The sequence below is a fragment of the Alternaria rosae genome (assembly GCF_020736505.1).
Source record: "Alternaria rosae strain MPI-PUGE-AT-0040 chromosome Unknown BKA58scaffold_2, whole genome shotgun sequence".
Lineage (NCBI taxonomy): Eukaryota > Fungi > Ascomycota > Dothideomycetes > Pleosporales > Pleosporaceae > Alternaria > Alternaria rosae.
In genome coordinates, this window is record NW_025763571.1 from 4,074,158 (window position 1) to 4,089,892 (window position 15,735).

General features: G+C 53.5%; 6 protein-coding genes across 6 annotated transcripts; 3 read left to right on the forward strand and 3 right to left on the reverse strand.

The window, feature by feature from the left end:
- Positions 1-1,437: 1,437 nt before the first annotated feature.
- Positions 1,438-2,887, forward strand: BKA58DRAFT_436664 (uncharacterized protein; the record flags this gene model as incomplete). Its single annotated transcript, XM_046173427.1, has 5 exons — positions 1,438-1,678; positions 1,727-1,814; positions 1,864-2,274; positions 2,410-2,745; positions 2,797-2,887. The coding sequence occupies 5 exons, from the start codon at positions 1,438-1,440 to the stop codon at positions 2,885-2,887; spliced, it is 1,167 nt and encodes a 388-aa protein (XP_046029807.1).
- A 207-nt stretch (positions 2,888-3,094) lies between these two features.
- On the forward strand, positions 3,095-5,042 carry BKA58DRAFT_378351 (uncharacterized protein). Its single transcript, XM_046169692.1, has 2 exons — positions 3,095-3,511; positions 3,567-5,042. Exons 1-2 carry the CDS (start codon positions 3,275-3,277, stop codon positions 4,950-4,952), a joined length of 1,623 nt encoding a protein of 540 aa, XP_046029808.1. The 5' UTR covers positions 3,095-3,274; the 3' UTR covers positions 4,953-5,042.
- Positions 5,043-9,030, reverse strand: BKA58DRAFT_378353 (SNF2 family N-terminal domain-containing protein). The gene has a single exon (XM_046169693.1). It carries the CDS (start codon positions 8,790-8,792, stop codon positions 5,238-5,240), a length of 3,555 nt encoding a protein of 1,184 aa, XP_046029809.1. The 5' UTR covers positions 8,793-9,030; the 3' UTR covers positions 5,043-5,237.
- Positions 9,031-9,032: 2 nt separating this feature from the next.
- Positions 9,033-9,789, forward strand: BKA58DRAFT_466588 (vacuolar ATPase assembly integral membrane protein VMA21). Its single transcript, XM_046175019.1, has 3 exons — positions 9,033-9,284; positions 9,344-9,435; positions 9,485-9,789. Exons 1-3 carry the CDS (start codon positions 9,187-9,189, stop codon positions 9,616-9,618), a joined length of 324 nt encoding a protein of 107 aa, XP_046029810.1. The 5' UTR covers positions 9,033-9,186; the 3' UTR covers positions 9,619-9,789.
- Positions 9,790-10,100: 311 nt separating this feature from the next.
- Positions 10,101-11,278, reverse strand: BKA58DRAFT_309889 (uncharacterized protein; the record flags this gene model as incomplete). Its single annotated transcript, XM_046167270.1, has 3 exons — positions 10,101-10,912; positions 10,963-11,040; positions 11,092-11,278. 3 exons carry the CDS (start codon positions 11,276-11,278, stop codon positions 10,101-10,103), a joined length of 1,077 nt encoding a protein of 358 aa, XP_046029811.1.
- A 1,223-nt stretch (positions 11,279-12,501) lies between these two features.
- On the reverse strand, positions 12,502-14,282 carry BKA58DRAFT_307838 (Aldehyde/histidinol dehydrogenase; the record flags this gene model as incomplete). Its single annotated transcript, XM_046167179.1, has 4 exons — positions 12,502-12,678; positions 12,729-12,968; positions 13,020-13,663; positions 13,715-14,282. The coding sequence occupies 4 exons, from the start codon at positions 14,280-14,282 to the stop codon at positions 12,502-12,504; spliced, it is 1,629 nt and encodes a 542-aa protein (XP_046029812.1).
- Positions 14,283-15,735: the final 1,453 nt, after the last annotated feature.

Sequence of the window (15,735 nt, forward strand, 5' to 3'; positions counted from 1 at the left end):
GCAACGCCCATGACACAATGCCATAGGGCATTTTGCGCGCCGACCCTTTGTTTTTGCGCTGTAAAGCTGGGATGTTGCGCGTCGCACGGCGCCACTGCACTGCAAGCCAGCTGCAAGCTCTAGACCGGATGAGCTGCAGAGCCGCAGAATGAAGCCGCTAAACACCAGCGGATCGCAAGCTGCTTCCGCGCTCTGGCTGTGATTGCTCCAAAAGCTGTTCGGCTCGATCTTGTGCACTGACCGCCTCATCTTGCAACCTCCAGACCCGGAGGCAGGCAGATTCCAAATCGTTAGCTGGGGCTGTGTTCTCGCCGACGATCTCTCGTGTGTAGCGCATTATTTCGTGCATGGCTGGCTACTAAATCGCGTTGAACATCGCACTGCAAGTGTAGGAGTCGAGCTACCCTGACACGTCCTTCTAGACCAGCGTGCCCTCTCGTGTGCTACATTCGACTCTGCGACGCCAAGGGCACCATCGCTTGTCTCAATTGCATCGGCAACTCGTCGCCCATTGCAACCGTCTCTTCATCATCGCCGTCTCGCCCTACTCGGAAGTACGGAACAGGACCTCGGCCGCATTCTACAGGACCTAGACGTACAGCTCAAGTCTCGCTGCTCAAATACCCAAACACCCCACGGCAAAACCGCGGGCACCGGCTCTGTCTAATCGTCATCTCTGCGCGCTGACGAGCCTGACTTTTGTACGTTTCGGATGTGCGCAGGGGTTCATTGTCGCCCTGTGGACTGACTTGCGTCTAGTGTATCGCTCACTGCAACTCGACGGCTTCTCCGCCATTTCGGCGCCGAGGGAGAGAACCGTTTAACCCATAAGTGAGCGTCGCTGCCAATGCCGCTCCTATAGCATGGCAACTACTATCAAAACCGACCCCTCCTCCGAGGGCGCCAGTCATCGCGACAACAGCAGTGGTATGTGGAATTTCTCTTGGCATTCTCCAGTGCTTTAATCGCCCGGTGTTTTGAAGTTGTATCTGTTTTGGCTCCGCTTCGCGATTCCTACACTTTGCTCTTGGCACCTTCATATGGCTCCCGCCATTGGGTCGCCGCTGCTGAAGCTTCTCGCGTCTTTACTCCACTCCCAGAAACGGGCTGCAGAGACATGACCAGTCTCGCCATGGCAACCTGGAAAGCTCTGTTCGTGTTAGCATGAACGTTGCAACATTCCCCGCGGCTCGCATGGTTGCCGGCCGTTGACATCGACGCATGAACGGCCAACGACCCTGCGAACGCTTGCGTGCCTCACCCGGCAAGGCGCTGGACACACTACATATACATGGCTGCACTACTCTCCTTTCTCGTCAAAGCTCATCATACACACATACATAATATTCCTTTTTGTTTCCTTCATCTCTTACCTAATATCGAAACATCATGTCGCATGCTCGTTATATGTCCTGGCCCAATGCGCATGCGCTGACCATGGCGCCCACCTACCCTCCATCCGGCGCTGCCATCGAGTACCCCTCGCCTGCTGCTTCTCGTCGGGCTTCCGAGTGTTTCTCTGAAGCGAGCATGAGCAGCAGCAGGAGAGGCAGCTTGCCTGGATTTGCGTCGGACATGGAGAGTACCGGGCAGTGGCAATCTGTAGGCAGCGAATCTAAGAGTCCTCTAGCACAATTCGGATTCTTCAAGAGTCTGACCGACAAGAAGACAACAAGGGGTTAGTCCATCAAGACATCGCCTCGATCTGGTAGCTGACTCCTGCAAGATGGCCAACCACCCAAGAGAAGAGGACCCAAGCCGGACAGCAAACCTGCTTTGACAAGACGACAAGAGCTGAACCGCCAGGCGCAGAGGTAACATCAGCGAAGCCATCGCCATATCACGTACTGACTCGTTGACAAGAACACACCGAGAGAGGAAGGAGCTCTACATCAAAGCCCTCGAACAGGAGGTAATCCGTCTCAAGGATACCTTTGCTGCTACGACGAGGGAACGAGACGCTTTCGCAGACGAGAACCGACGACTGAGAGAGTTGCTCATTGCACACGGCATCTCCTTCGACCTCTCTAGCCCAGGAAGCAATGGCATGGGCCGCGTTGATAGCTCCGCGTATGGAAGCTCAACTGGCAGTATATCAGGCTACGGACCGGGTTCAGCGTCGACTGGTTACACATCGCCACCGACACGCGGATCCAGCTCCCAAGATGGAATGAACGGTCAACCCCTGACTCTTCAACAACAAGCCCAGCAGTCCGGTCACCATCAGCAGCATGCGATGGACTATGACCAGATTGGCATTGACTTCGTCTTAACGTACGACCGATCGCCTTATCTTTCTCCTCCGCCCCAGCAGTAATGCGCTTACGTCTTTTCTTCTTCATTTCTTTTGGGCCTCCGTACGTCATTCATTATCTTTACGAGATCTGTTCTGACGATTGCGTCTAACAGGCTCGAGCGACCCTGCATGGACCACATGCAGTTTCTAATGGTCCGCGCCAACGAGGCCGACGAAAACATCAGCGGCCACGCGCTCATGGCAACGGCACCTCCCGATGCGCACATTACGAATTGTCCCGAGGAAAAGTATCCACATCAGATGCCGGACGTCAAGATGCCGGACTTGATGAAACTACTCGATCTCAGCAATCGTCTGCCCCTTGATGGGGAAATTACGCCTATCATGGCCTGGGCGAAGATCCTCCAAGACGAGTGCTTCAGGGATCTTTCCAAAGAGGACATTGAGCTCGTGAAGACGGAGCTCCTCGCCAAAGTCCGCTGCTACGGGTACGTTGGCGTCAGGTTGATTTGAGCTGGGCAGTTACTAACGCTACGTAGTTTTGGCGCAGTCCTCGAGGAGTTTGAAGTCAGCGACGCCCTGATGACAGTTCTTGCTAGCAAATATTCCCAAGGTCCCACGCCTGCATAATGTGTAGTCACGAGAAAAACGGCACTAGTTATTGGTTTTGGAATAATCTGTAATGTCATTCGCTCGATATGAATAATGCAAACATATCTTCAACTCTAAAATCCCAAATGGTATTTGACATGTGCACGGCTTTGAGTCTCCTGGGAAGGGTCTGGGCAGGGTCCAATCTAGCGCCCCACTAGACCCTCGTGCTGTCAGGGCGGTGTTATGAAACCCAGGAACTTATGAAACTACAGTCGCTACACATCGCCGTCTCGAGCTCTATAAAACCTCCGCAATATATGCCGGCCTGCGTTTGTAATCTTTCTGCCTCTTTTGCCACCGTGTGTTTTGGGCACAGCACAGCTATCCACCGTACCCCGCGCGAACCCCGACCGAGCCTCAGTCATGGCCGAACTAAGTGTCTACGACAACGACCCGACGATATACCTCTTTACCTCGCTGACCGCCGGGTCCTCTCACATTGTCACTGCCACATCTCGGATCGAAACAATCCTAAGAGCGAACAAGATCCCTTTCAAGGGAGTCGACACGGCGACAGATGAGCTCGCAAAGAAGCTGTTCCAGCGCAGAGCAAGCGGGAAGAAGCTACCGTTGATAGTCAAAGAGGGATACGTCCTGGGTGTAGGTACAAGAGAAAGCGCGTAGCTAGGGCAGGAGGCTAATGTGTGTCTTGCAGGGCATCACAGAGATCGAAGAATGGAACGAGTACGACGAGATTCGAGAAGCGCTGGGCGTCACGTCAGCCTTCACGCCCTTTCCTGCGAAACCCGGCCCTCCTCCCATGGCTGCGCCAGCTACGACCACCTCTTCCTTCTCATCCACAAGCACAGCTGCGAAGAAGGACAATGTCGTCATACCTAGTCCAGAGACAAATCTGGCGCTCCGTGAGCTAGGGGCTGAAGCTGCGAAGAAGGCCGCGTCGATGAAGCCTACCCCAAGCAACATCAAGACTACGAACCCATTGCTGGCAGAGAAGACAAACACACCAACCTCGGCGACATCGAAGAAGAGCCCTACGAAAGAAGACCCTAGCAGCATTCTCTCGCCCAAATCTGTCCCATTACCCGAGACGCCCAAGCTTGCGACGCCTGCTACACCGACCGCGACCGAGACCGCGACCAAAGATACAAAGGCTGCTGCTTCGACCGCCAAAGCAGAGGCTAAGCCCGCTGCCTCGATCGCAACGACAAAAGACACAAAGAGCACGAAAGACGCGAAAGACGCGAAAGCCGCTACACCGAGCACGAGCAAAGACACCAAGGCGAAGGACACCAAGGCTAAGGACGTAAAAGACGCAAAAGCAAAGGACTCCAAGGCGAAAGACCCCAAAGCAAAGACCACCACATCCTCAAAAGATGCAAAGTCAAAGTCAACGAGAAAACCCGCAACAGGAGGACTCTTCGGCCTCGGAAAGCCCGTTGCCAAGTCAAAGTCTTCGAAACCCTCGAGCAGCAAAGACGCAAAGAGCAAAGATACAAAATCTAGGAGCGCAAAAGACACCAAAGCGGCCGCGAAACCGGGCATCCCCAAGCTCTCCGATCTGCAGAAACCTGTACATGCGCCTCCGTCTATGCACGATGATGCGAAGAACCCTGCGCTTAGTGCTGGACCGATAAGCTCAACGAATAAGGAGAATGAGGAGGAGAGTGGTGAGGAGGATGGAGACAGCGAGGAGGCATCTGAAGAGGAGAGCTCTGAGAAGGAGGAGGAGGAGGAGGAGGCCGATGCCGATAAACCGGCAGCAGCCAAGGCCCCAGCAAAGGCAGACGCCAAAGCAACTGCAGCAACCGAAGAGAGCAGCGAAGAAGAGGAAGATAGCGACGAGGAAGAAGAGAGTGAGGAGGAGGAGGACAGCGCAGAAGACAAGAAACCCGCACCGTTGGCTACAAAAGAGAAACCCGCAACACAAGCCAAGAAAGACGCCGAAGCGGAGGAGAGTTCCGAAGAGGAAGACAGCGACGAAGATGACGAGGAGAGCTCAGAGGAAGAAGAAGAGACACCGAAGACGCAGAAGCAATCTGCCAAGGATGCGAGTAAAGCAGGTGTGAGCGTGAAGGACTAGAGAAGAAGGAGGTCTCATGTGGATAATGGGGAGTAGACAGTGTATATAGTTTCAAGTGCAAGATAGCAGTATATAATCAAGTTTTGGACAAATGCCGTACCATCCCATGTGTAGGTAAATTACCTCATTAACGCCATCGCTGGATGCTGACACTGCATATGCAGTATCGAGAAGACGACGTCTAACCAACAAAAAACATCTATGAATCTTTGGTGACAAGGCCATCTGGTACTTGTACCAACAATACCTCGATCACTCCACCTATTATGTATTGATGGAGTTGGATCAAACAGCAACATCCAAACCCGCCTTCTTCAAGCCATTCAAAAACTGCTCCTTGACATCTCCTCCACCATCCACACACTCAGCAGTCCTCTCCACCTCTGCAGCCGGCGCATTAAGCTGCGCCATCATCATCTTCTCCACAGCCGCAAGACCCGCCTCCTCGGCTTTACTCAGACTATCAGCCGCACCGGCCGCATCATCCTTCTTCTTCCCTTTACCCTTGGCCTTGGCACCTTCCTCACTCTCCTCACCCTGAACCATCTTATCCAGTTCCAGTTTGCTTACACCAAGCGCGTAAATCTGTTCTTCGACAGTGCCCTTGGTGACCAGCCTGACGACCTCGACCTCCCTCGTTTGACCAACACGGTGCGCGCGGTTCTCTGCTTGGATGTCATCCTGAGGGTTGAAACTCGAGTCGAAGATGATGACTTTGTTCGCGCAGGCAAGGTTGATACCTGCGCCGCCGCTCTTGGTGCTGATCATGAAGAGTTGGATGGATTCGTCTTGGTAGAAGACGTCCATGAGTGATTGACGTTCTTGGATCGGGGTAGAGCCGTCCATGCGCATGAAGTTGATGTCGTGGTCGTCAAAGACCCAGCCGAGAATGTCCATGACGGAAGTAAACTGCGAGAAGACTAGAGCGCGGTCGCCGTTTTCTTTATACTTTTTCAGCAGAGCGAGAAGCGCGGCTACTTTGCCAGAGTCCATCCATTCCTGGTCTTGGAGCTCGAATTTCTTGAGCGCGCGGTACTTGGAGGCGAGCTGGTGGCATTGGTAGTCTTGGTATAGCTGGAGTTCTTCGTAGATGATGTCTGGGCTGCTTTCGGCGAACATGTCTTCCTTAAGACACGCCTTTGACATCTTCCGGATCTTATCGTCGTTGTACCGGTGGCGGAAGAGTAGGGAGTGAATGGCTGCTTGTCGCAGCTTCATCATAACGTTGGCATGGTCCTTGACGGGTATGCCTGCTGCTCGGTCTTCGAGGATCTTGCGCTGCTTGGCCAACTGCTCGTTGTAAAGTGTCTTTTGCGTATCGGTAAGATTGCAATACTCGACGCGGGAAGTTTTCTTCGGTAGATGCTTGAGCACTTGAGCCTTCTTTCTTCGGAGGATAAACGGTGTCAACATCGTACGAGCGCGTTGGATACGCTGGGCAGAAAGCAGTGAGCTATGCGAGTCGCTCTCCATAGTCTTAGCCTTGTGCTTGAACAAAATCTGCAGCATCTCCTGAACCTCCTCCTGCTGGTCGCCATAGAAAACCTGCGGCATAAGGAAACCCAGAATCGACATTAGCTCTTGAAGACTGTTCTGAAGTGGCGTTCCTGTCAACAAGATTCTGCAAGTCGTAGGAATCTTCATTAAGCTCTTGTACCGGATCGTGTTGGCGTTCTTGAGCATATGCCCTTCGTCAAAGATACAGATCTCGGGCCTGCACTTTCTCAAGAACGAAGAGTCGTCCTTTCTGAAGGTCAGGTCGTATGTCGTAATGATCACATCGCAGGTTCCCTGGCGGATATTTTGGAGAATACTCTCCTGGTGGGAGAACCGCTCCGCCTGTGATCCATAGTACGGCGTGAAGTTGATCGTGTTAGAGAAGCGCTCAAATTCACGACACCAGTTCTCTAGTGTAGATCCAGGCACAACGATAAGCGCAGGCTTTCCGACGCCTTCTTCTTTGAGGTGTGAGAGAAAAGCAATGATCTGGCATGTCTTTCCCAGACCCATGTCGTCGGCCAGGATACCCGAGGTTTTAGTCTTCCACAGGAGGTTCAGCCAGTTAAGACCTACGACCTGGTAATCCTTGAGTTCAATATCATCGTTCATGATCGCGGGCTGTGTCAAAAGCTTTGTACGAGTGGCCGCTTTTCGTATGCTCTTGGGCTCCGTATCGCTGCCAATCGGGCTCCGAGGGGTATGATAACCTGAGTCGCGAGAAGAATTCGTGTCGCTACCGTCATCGAGACTCGTAATCTCGACTCCGTCCTCTGTAGAAGCACCAAAGATATCGATGCCCCATTTGGCCATGCCCGCAACCATTGGCTTGCCCAGAGCCTCACACTGCTGAACGACCGAGTCAATCGTGTTGTATGCATTCCACATCGCCTCGGTAGATTCCACGAGTCGTTGTCCGGTTGTTATACGTGGCTTGCGCGCCTTCTTCTTGCCCTTCTCTGCTGGCGTGAGATCCACATGGACCTTACGAATAGCATCAAGCGACTTGAATGGGCGCTGCTTGAAGATCTCCTTGATGTCCTCTTCTTTGTGACTGGACAAGTCGATCAACTCCTCCACTGTACAAGTATTGAAGAGGTTCAACAATTTACTATCGTCAAAGCTGTTTTCCACCACCGAACCACCTGCTTCCGAATCGTCGTCGACCATGAGATCCGCAGCAATACCCTCGTCTTCGTCGGAAGAGACAACGATCGCCGCCTCCTTCTTTGTTTTTTGTTGCGGTCGTGCGGGTGCGGGTTCGGGAGAGGGCGAGAAGACGGCTTTCTTGCGATCCTTTCCGCTCTTCAGTCGACGTTTTGGTTTCGGTGCTTCTTTCTCAGGGCTTTCGATTGTGACTGGGCTGTTCTGAGTCGCGCCCAACTTCGAGTACTTATTCTGTAACGACTGTACAGGCTGCTTAAGACCGCGCTGTGCCGTCTTCTTGACAACTGGATTTGATGCTGTACGGGCTACTCCTGGGCGAGGAGGAGACCGCAGCAGCTCATCCTCGGACTCCTGTTCCGCCAGATACTCGGAAGCGTCGTTGAAGTTACCCTTTCTCTTTGTCAAAGCATCATGCAGTTGCTTGACGGAGCGATTCGGGTATATAGCTTGTAGTCGCTTGACTTTTGAATACGTCTGCAGGTCATGGATGTCCTCCATGGTCATCTCCCCGTCCTCCGTCAGATCTATAGGTATAGCGCGTGAAGGGCCCCCTTGCGGTTGCACAGGTTTCTGTCGCTTAGGTGGCGTACTCGACTCGAATCGTTCTGCCGGCCGTTTACGCGATTGATCGCTGCCGTATTTATAACTCGACAGATCCCAAGTCGGTTTCTGTGGTGTCTCTTCGATCCTCGATGTCATAGATGCCATCTCGATCTTGGACAAGGGTATATTAGACCTATACTCCGACTCGTCCTCGTCTGGATCGCGCTCAACAGGTGGGTCATCTGAGGTAAGGTCGACGACTGGTTTGCGGACTGCTTGTGGGGGAAAGAAGCCTGTGCCAGGGGGTGCCATTGGATTGCTGTAGCCCCCGTATAAGCGTTGCGACTGCGACGGCGGCGACATGACAGGCGACGAGTCGCGCTGAGGGGCGGGCGACGAACGCGGGACTTGTAACTGCGACGAAGAAGCCGTGGCTTGTACTGGATACGCGCGCGGTGTGACTATCAGCGTGGGCTGCGTGGTATCAGACGGCGCCGCAAAGAAGGGCGAGCGCTCCCCGAGGATTTGCGTAGGCTGCGTGACGTAGGTATCTCGCTCGTCGTCGCTGTGCGGAGAGGCGCGCGGTGCCATCGGGGGCGGAGAAGACGAGAGTATGGGATCGCGGCGGTACATTGTGCGACCGCACTATGGCAGCGAGTTGAGCAAAGTAAGGATGCCGTGGTGGTAGCGGATGTAGTAGTCGATTTCGCCGCTTCGTTCGCGGAAGAAGTAGAGCAGCGCAAAGAGAAGACGCAGAGAACAACAGCTAGGCGCACTAACAAAGGCGAAGTGGACAAAGCAACGGGTATGCTAAAATGCCCACAGAGCGTAGGCAGGAAGGAGCCTTGGAAGGGTTTGCCCTGGGACGCGCATCGCCAAACACAACGCGTTAAAACCACTTTACTACGCGTAAAGATATTGAGCTTGGACCATTCCGAGCCTATTACGTTCCTCAATTCGGACGAGGGCCCGGTCTGTCACGCACTCACGAGCCGGAACACCACAACATACAGGTTCCATCTGCAAAATGACGACTAGAAGAATCGTAAACGAGCAGAAGTCGTCTCTTGACTATGATGGAAAGGGTGCTCCCGAGCCGTCCAACACCTCGCCAGCGGTGCCATCGTGAGTCGCCTTGACGGTGGATATCATGGGCATAGTGCAATGGCTGACAATGGCAACAGATCGGTGATTTGGAAGTTGATGAGCTTCACCTTTGCCATGATCACACTGCCAATTGGCACATACTTCTTCACTGTCAACTTTGTCTTCCAAGGTAAGTAGTCAATGTGAAGTTTGAAATGGGAGGTATTGACTCCATCTAGGCAACGCAACTTGGGCGGGCGGATTAGCAGCACTCATGGCAAACGTGGTCTTGATCGCGTATGTGATCATGGCATTCAAGGATGATCAAGAGGAGATGCGAGAAGAAGCAGAGAAGTCCAAGAAGAAGTTGTAGTGCTGGCTCGTGGAGGTGACTGGGGTATCGATGCATGCTAGACGAAGGATCGGCTCGACTGTGCAAAGTATACGCAAACACATGTTCTTGCGGAACTACAGTTGCTCATATTAGTGACTAAAATCACACATCACTCGAAACGATAAAATCAAACACGAATTTACTCATCAACCATTATGATTACCACATTACCAGCCGGCTCAAACGAGCGAACTTCTACTGTAGCAGCACATTTCAAAACTACAAGGAGTGACAATTGCGGTATATACCCTTTCCACATCCCTAAAACGCCACAGTAACGCCATCATGCTGTGTACGCAGGCTCGCGTAACAGTAATTCGACCAGAGGACTCCAGAGCCCCATGGTGAAGGTGTTCATTCATTCATCATGGCAAGCCCGCGCCTCTCGTTGTCGAATGGATTCCCAGGAGCGCCGTTCGTTATAGCTAGTCGCTAGCTTCCTCCCAATCATGGCTCGTGGCTTAGTCTTTGCTGAACCGTCTCTTAAACCAGCTCTTGCGCTTCTCGCCAGCGTCGCTGCTCTTCTTGGACAGCATAGCTGGTCTCGTGTTCTCGGTAACAGGCGGTCCACCGCCACCGAGTTTGATCGGTGCAGCCTGGGTGGAGTGCCTCGGGGGCGGTGGTGGCATGCCGTGAGCGGGCGGTTGGGGTGGTCCTTGTGAGTAGTTACCCGGCCCCTGTGCGTACTCCTCCATGATGGGGGCCCTTCCGAATCCATTGAATCCGTACTGTGCACCCATATCCTGTTGTGGTGGTTGCACGGGCATGCCGCGTTCGATGGAGCTGTTCTCGCTGTTGCTGTGGTCGTTGGAGTATGGGCCGTCGCTGTGGCTGCCATTCGAGCCATTGGTGTTGACGGTGTCGCGCGACTGTTGGTAGCCGTTCATGGGGTAGACACCACCATGGGCGCTCTGTCTGTTGTTCCAGCCCGGGTCAGACTGCATGCGGTTGCCGTATCGCATGCGTTGTGGCTGTGCCCCTACAGGCCCACCATTGCCGTAGCCATCGACATAGCTGTCGCGCTGCGTCTGTCTTTGAGGAAAGTAGCCGCTGACGGACGAAAAGCGGTTCTGGTCGTTGTATCCGCCGCCGCCGCCGCCGCCGCCATAGTAGCTGCTCCGTCGGCTTGCGTAGCTCATGACGTCGGTCTGGTCGGCGCGCATGGACTGCGCGCGGCGTCTATATTCGCCATCGATGGCAGCCTCGAAGGAGCGGATCGTGTCGAGTGGCCGCTCCCATCGCGAGCGCGTGGGGTTGGAGAGATCGGGATCGGCTGGCAATGGTTAGATTACGAGTGTACAGAGCGGTGCCAGCGTGACTTACCAATGGGATTACCGGCTGCGTCGGTATGGTTGAACGAGCGGAGAGATGCGAGAGTGGGCTTGGTGAGGGCTTCGGCGACTGGGGCAAGTTAGCCACGATTAGATAGACAGGGTGCACAAGATGGCATACTGGGCTGCTGTTCGTTCATAGCGGCGTTGGGGTTCGCCTTTGAGTTTGGATCGTAATGATCAGAGTATTTGCGCTGGTGCTTGGTAGGGCTTTTGGGAGACGCGGGTGTCTCGCGGCTCTTGTTGCTCTTGTTGCTATGAAAGCTGAGACCGCGCGGGCGCGATGGCTGCTGTGCCGCTTGCTCCATTCTTGCAACGATGGGCGATACCCAGTTTTTTCTGCGGAGCGTCTAACGAGTCGTGCGAGCCGGGTAACTCGGTGGAGCTGGAGCTGTAATGTGGCGCGTGGTGAGTAAGTGGAGCGTGCGGCGTATCGTAGTAACTGAGACGGGATATGTCGCAGAAGCAAATTGATGAAGGATCAAGAATGCGTGACGGTAGAGCTATAGAAATTGGGAGTCGATACAAGAGGCGGAGCAAGTCTGGGCTGAGTCGTAGTGTACGTACTTAGCTAGGTGATGACGAGTCCGCGCGCCTGGGCAAAGAAGAGTGAATGGACCGCGCGTCTTTGGGTAAGCCACAGCACGGCCAAACTAGATCACCAATTCTGAAACAAAAGTACCGAGCAAGGGTATGTATCTACTCTTATCGCTCTGCTGTGCAAGTCTTCCAGCCTTACTCTACAAAAATACTCCCACTCCGCAGTGAACGTCCGTTCACTTGTAAGACAATGGAGGGTCAAGTCTCACTGCACCGCCTAGTTCAACCTAAACGCCCCTCGTATCTCCCGTTAGCTGGCAAATTTAGACAGCGTCAATAGTTTACTTCCGGAAGCGGACGCTATGTTCTCACCCAACCTCCACGCCAACCCCAGTAATCTCCAGCCACCACGAAACTCAATTCACCCTCTCCATTACATTCAAGAAAACGACCACCTGTTAATTGCGCAGCACAGCATAATCTGGCTATCATGGCACCTGCACTACTGTCGCAGCACATTCGATCTTCGTCCTGCATCCCGCGAATGCTATCTATGGTACACCATGCGGAACTAGTGGATGGGGCGTCCCTTCAATCCAGCAACCACCAGCAAAAACCTAGCCGCGTAGCCGGACTCTTGCAGAATCTCTGACAAACATGGACAGCTTGCATTTTGCCGCTGTTCTTCGTGTGTCAAATCCCATCTTTGACAATAGGCATGGATGATCATTAACATGGATTGGATTGCGGGGCGGTGGATACTATCGTCGCCTAGAATACGTCAAGCAGCCTCGATAGGCACGGCGCGGTTTGGCGGACGTTTCCAAAAAATGCCAAGATTTCCACTGTTCCGCGGGTGGGCTTTCAACCTGCATCACTTTGCTCATCGTGAACATGACCCTTGCGCGCTAGCCATCGTTTATTCGTTCATGAGTGCTATATGCTCATCATGTCCATTACATGTGCTTATTCCTTTTTCACGTCCCCCCCACTAGCTGTGTGTAGGCATATTGACCGACGCCTTCGTCGCAACCGCATCTTCACTCCTCCAAAGACTTGTCACTGTCTTCTGTTGTGTGTAGAACTGCAGACCTGGCTTTCCGTAGAAAGTGTTTGCACCGCCGCCTGCGACCGACTTCTTGTTACCAGTGAAGGAGAACATGGGGAGCTGCCGATATTAGCCTTCGTTCATTACTTTTGGTTCCAAGAGGAGCTTACAGGTACGGGAATGGGCACGTTGATACCAACCTGGCCGGCTTCAATCTCTCGCTGGAATTTGCCGGCAGTGGCACCTGAGCGAGTGAAGATGGCGGTACCGTTACCGTACTCGTTGGCGTTGATCATGTCGATAGCCTCGTCGATGGTCTCGACGTTTAGGCAGACAAGGACTGGGCCGAAGATCTCCTCGGTGTAGCACTTCATGTGTGGCTTGACGTTGGCGATGATGGTAGGACCGACCTAAACAGCACAATTAGTATGGCATCATTCTTATATATCAGCAAGACTCACCCAGTTGCCGTTGGCGTACTTGTCGGAAGGAGGTTTCTGACCACGTCCGTCAAGGAGGATAGTCGCACCCTCTTCCTCGGCGCTCGCAATAAGGTCTTCAATCCTCTTCTTTGACTGAGGGCTGATGACGGGACCAAGATCGGCGCCCTCCTCGAAGCCGCCGTTCATCGACAGTTCCCTTGCGCGCTCAGCAATCTCAGGAACCCATTCCTTGGTCTCGCCGATCATGACCAGAGTGCTCAAAGCCATGCATCGCTGTCCAGCAGCACCGAAAGCAGCACCAGCAATCGCGTTCAGAGCATGGTTCTTGTTGCAGTCGGGAAGGACAGCAGCGTGGTTCTTTGCGCCCAAGTTGGCCTGAACACGCTTGCCCTGAGCCGATGCACGCGAATAGATGTACTCTCCAGCCTTGTTGCTACCAACAAAGCTTATCGCCTTGATGCGGGGCTCGTCGATGATGAAGTCAACCGTCTTGGCTGAACCGTGTACAATGTTGATTACACCAGCAGGGAATCCAGCCTTCTCAGCAAGCTCCGCAAGGATCATGCAGGCGCCGGGGTCGCGTTCCGAAGGCTTGATAACGACTGTGTTACCGGTAACAGCAGCGATGGGGATGGTCCAGAGGGGAATCATAGCGGGGAAGTCTGGGGTAGCATATTAGCACAAACCTCATTTACCACCAGTCGTGCACTTACTGAACGGGCAAATGGCAGCTACGACACCCAATGGTTCTCTGTAGCTGCGTGTCTCCATGTCCTTGGCGACCTCGAGGACTTCGCCAGTCATTTGCGTTGTGATACCGCATGCGGTTTCCGCGACCTGCAAGCCACGGAGCACATCACCACGCGCGTCTCCAAATGTCTTGCCCTGTTCCAGCGTGATGCTAGCAGCCAACCGGTCCCAGTTCTCGCGAATCAAGTGTGTGTATTTGAACAGAATCTGCTGCCTGTGAAGCAAGCTGGTCTCTTTCCATGGCTTGAACGCCTTCTCCGCGCTGTCCACCGCAGCCTTGAGCTCCTCGTCTGTGCTCTGCGGCACGCGTGTGACCAAGTTGTTGGTCGCGGGGTCGTGCAGATCTATCCATTGTGTTGCTTTCGATGCCACGAACTTGTTGTCGAGGAAGTTTGGTGTATCTGCGGGCGATTGGATCGGCTCGTGGTTCATGGGGTACGACTGAGCCGCAGACGATGCTGGCTTCAGGTGCTGCGCCGTGGCATGCAGCCGCCGTGCGGCGACTTTACTTTGGCTGACTGGCGACGACATTCTCGTAGAAAGAGGGGCCGCGCGCGCGACAGATGAGCGGGCACTCAATGTTGGGAGGCGTGAGAGCGCGCGTCGAGAGAACATAGTTGCAGGTCAAATGCCGACGTTGTGGGGGAGCAATCAAAGCTCAAAGCAACTTTTGAAAACGCAGTTTAAATCGAACAAGCAGTCTGCGTAATCAGATCATCAAATTGATCGAAACCAAAGAAGAAACCACGTAGGGACAACTCGGCACTTGCGGCTATAGGGAAACGGTTGCCTTTCATGGCAGAAGCACAGCCGAGAAGCTCCCCGCTCCCCAGCTTGAGGTGCCGTTGATAGCCACCTGGCTCCCGACCGGCGTTAATGGCGTTTGCTCTTATGTCATCAGTCGCCCCACTTTCACATATCTGGGTACATTGATACACATCTTGACATCTCATGTAGCTGTCGGGTCCGGGAGTATATCTTCTTGATCAACACTGATACTCATAAAAAAGTATGGTCCAGAACACTGGAGTGTGACCGTGGAGATGGACTTTTGACACACACGAATCGATGAGAACGACCATGAGGACGCTCGGCCAATGGACGTTGAGTTTGCGTTCGAGCTGTTACCAGATCGATTTAGCGCTTCCAGAGGCCCCGCGATCTTAACCCAATTTCGACAACCCGATTGATAGATAGCTCCCCGGCCTGGAAACTAACCATGGAGAACAAGCGCGGAAGTCCCAAAGTGGAGGCGGATGTGTCCGACGTAGGTACCCATTCGCGCGATACATCTCTACAAATCATACTGACATCCGAATTCCTGTAGACTGCTCAAATCGATGAGCGCAAACTACAAACACCAAAGCCCGCCGAAAAGCGTCGGCAACAAGTGAGACGCCAGCGACTTAGACAGCGTTGACAAAAACGAGCTCTCCGCCCAGCAACCCGTAAAAGAGAAGAGTCCCATATCGCCTTCAGAGACCAGCACTCTTCGCGAGTGTTCGGCAGATCAAGATGGACACAATCCGCAAGACAACGTAGATTGCGACAAGCCCCCGACCAGCCTATCAAGCTCGAGAGCCCATCTTCAGACTCGTCAGACTCCACAAGTTCCCCCGAAAGCGTCGGTCCAAAGACCCGCAAACGCCTCATGAAGAACTACAGAAAGATCCGCAAAGAGGCCATCAAGAACAAGACTCACACAGCGACGTTTTTCAATGTGCGGGATATGATAACACACGGTCGCAAACACTACGTCACTAACATCGAGGGCGAATACCGAGGCTGGGTTAGAGCTGATACTTACCACTTCATGTTGAGATATGCGCTCTTTTATAACCTTCCTAAATAGGGCATCTCATGGCTTTGGAGTGGACGCTTGCACTGGGTGTAGCAAGTATGTCAGGGGGTTCTGATGATTGGCCAGTATGACGACGACAACGTGGACGATGAGGTTTTCACTAGCCGTAACGTGGAACTTCGA